General features: G+C 48.3%; 1 protein-coding gene across 1 annotated transcript in view; it reads left to right on the top strand.

Moving 5' to 3' along the window:
* The first annotated feature begins 1,348 nt into the window (after positions 1–1,348).
* LURAP1L (leucine rich adaptor protein 1-like) overlaps positions 1,349–3,016 on the top strand; it is a 53,251-nt gene continuing 51,583 nt past the window's right edge. The window contains exon 1 of the mRNA XM_006864491.1: positions 1,349–1,654. Coding sequence (XP_006864553.1) covers positions 1,349–1,654 — 306 coding nt within the window. The remainder of the gene's footprint in view (positions 1,655–3,016) is intronic.

Here is a 3,016-nt window from a genome sequence, read left to right as displayed (position 1 = left end):
CTATGTAATTCCTATTGACTTTTTGGCAGAAATAATCTCAGATCAGTGGTTTCATACTTTGTGTTTCTCCTAAATTGTTGAAAATCTGTCGGAACTTATTAAAGAAGACAAGAATATTTTTCTTCCATAGTTGCAGTAAAATTAATCTGAACTTTAGCGGTTCAAGCTCACCAGCTGCTCCTGGGAAACCCTATACAGGGTTGCTGTGGGACAGAACCGACTCAATGGCACTTCACAACAACAACAATTCCATTGTGATCTCAGTAGTCACATAAACTATTTAATTCTTCACTTCTCCTGGCTGTGACATAACACAGCTTTGATAAGAAATAACTGTGATTGCACCTTTTCATTGACTTTTGATGAAATTGGTTTCTCTTTATTAGCATAAAATAATAAGGAAGACTTCTAAAGCTAGATTTTTTTTTCCTTTTATGTTTGTAGGGGTGGGGAAGTACACCAAATTTGAAGTCATTCTGCTTCTATTTTTTATAAACTGTTTTAAAGTAATTGCCAGGAGATTTTGTCTAGAAAAAGTGAAATCTAGTACTAGTATTGGGAACTTCTCAACTCAGTTGCTACAGGAGCAGCAGGGTAAGGAAAAATCCTCTTGCTCTTCTTCTCTGTGATATACGGCATGAGGGTTGGCCCTGGTTTGGTCCACCTGCCAACACAGTTTAAAGTTTCCGAGGCTCAGAGGAACACCAGGACTTGGATCTAACAGCTTCAATGGGAAAGAAGGTTAGTTGTGCTACATCTAGGAAGACGTTAAACTTCTGCTAAACTGTATGCTTCTTTTTTATGCTTGTGCGCACTACTGACCTCATTTTCCATTGACCAAATTATTATTTCTGACAATCCAGGATACCCCGAAAGCTTGGAGACATATGGCTGGAAAATGAAACGACCCTGGAGTGTGTGGCCACATCATTATTTTGCTGTCGCGTGATATCAGATGGGCAGTCTTTGAGTGGCGCAGAGATGTGGACCGGCAGTTTTACAATGTGAGCCCAAACAGCATTTTCTTATGGTCTGTGGCACTTGCTTTCATTCCCTACTCCTCCACTCCCTTCTCTGCAATATCGATTAACTCAACTTTGCAGTGGGGTAGCCAAAAAGGAAGAGCATGAGGCGACCTGGATCCTCATAGCTAGTGTCAAAGGTGTCGCAGCGCTCTGTCGTCCTACGCGGATTTCAGGGCTGACACCCAGCCTGCGGCGATGAAGCCGGCGGTGCACTCAAGCGGCCAACGCTAGAGACCCGGAGCCTTCGCTGATCTCGCCGCAGCCTCCTAGGCCGGGTTGCTTTACAGCCGTTTGATTCCCATTCTCACGGTTCTTGGAAAGTCATGGAAGACGGCCCGCTGCCAGACCTCAGGGACCTCGAGCTGAAGCTGGGGCGCAAAGTGCCCGACAGCTTACTGCGCTCACTCCGCGGGGAGGAGCCGGTTCCCCGAGAAATGGACAGGGACCCCTGCGGGGGGAGCTGCAGTGGCGCCGGTGGTGGCTGCAGTTGCAACAGCAGCAGTTACAGCTTCCCTCCCTCCTTGTCGTCCTCCTCTTCGTCCTCCCCAACCTCTGGCTCCCCACGACGTAGCCACTCCAACGCTCTGGAGAGGTTGGAAACCAAGCTTCACCTTCTCAGGCAAGAGATGGTGAGTGTGGGGTGCCAGCCAGGAGCGGGGGGGGGGGTGTGTGTGGAGGGGCCGAGGGCCCAGGGCGGGAAGGGAGTTCGATCAGATGATGGGGCCTCGAGGAGAAGGCGGCTAGGGCTGCAGAGCTAGAGCTGAGCTCGTGGGAAACGCGGGGAGGCTTGTTTACCCCGGACTTTGCTGGGTTATGGTTTGCTACCACCGCAGAGTCTGCCCTGCTCTGGGTATTTTCTGGTAGTCGCCACCCTGTGCTTAGCTATGACCATTCTGCAATCTCGGAGCATTGGCCTATAGAGGGTTTGCAATCGCCGCCCCCCTATGGGGCCTGCTGGACGCTGTCTGCACTTCCGATAGGTTCAAAAGGTGGCTCAGTTCATTGCACTCACAGCAAAGATACTTCCTGGTTTGCCCGGAGGTGGCGCGGCGGGGGCCCTGCAGCCCTCCTTTTTACTCACTCCTCTTCCAACACCTCCCTCCCTCTGATGCTGCAGCTGCCGCTGCTCCAAGGCCACACTGGAGCTGATCCTCCACAGCTGGCTCTGAAAACAATGGCTCAGTCATCCCTGATGTCCTTAAGAATGACTTGTCACAATGTTTTGATCCAGGCGAGCAGGTGATCCCTGGACTCAGGGATTTCTTAATGACTGCCTCCCACTCTTCCTCCTCAGTCCTCAATCTGCAGTTGTTTTCCCTGCTGTTTGCAAACATTAGCCTAAGAATAGGACAATAGAGGGAGTATTGAGGCCAAGGATAGTTGTTCTTCCGGATGTATTTAGACTGAGACACTTATTATTTACTTGCTTCTGGACTTAACAACTATAACAACCTCAGTTCTTAGGCAAGTCACTTAGACTCTGTGGACCTCAGTGTTCACATAATGTGAGCTAATTGTAGAGGAAATGATCCCTGTTTAAATCTTTTGAAGAAAATGACTACGGAGCTACAGAATTTTATACCAGCTTGAAAAGAAGGAACGTTGCAACCGATGTCTTCAGACAGGGATGGAATGGTGAGCAGAAATGCCTTAATAAATGACCAGGTGTAGTTGGCGATTGTCATTTAAAAGAAGTAATCAGAGGTATTTACTTTGTTACTTTTTTTCAGCCTTTGGAAGACTCCAGAGAGAATTAGTTTCAGAGCATAAAGTAATCTTGGCAAATATCTTCGAGCTAGAGGTCAGTCTTCAGAAATCAAGTCCTGTGTCTAGAACTTTCACTCTGCTGGCATTGTATGATAAGCACTGGACTGTTGTTGTTAAGTGCCGTGGAGTCGGTTCCGACCCATAGCGACCCTGTACAGGGTTTCCGAGGGTGTAAATCTTTACGGGAGTAGAAAGCCTCATCTTTCTCCCGCGGAGTGGCTGGT

Source organism: Chrysochloris asiatica, unplaced genomic scaffold, assembly GCF_000296735.1.
Source record: "Chrysochloris asiatica unplaced genomic scaffold, ChrAsi1.0 scaffold00065, whole genome shotgun sequence".
NCBI lineage: Eukaryota > Metazoa > Chordata > Mammalia > Afrosoricida > Chrysochloridae > Chrysochloris > Chrysochloris asiatica.
This window is presented reverse-complemented; position numbering and strand designations above follow the sequence as displayed.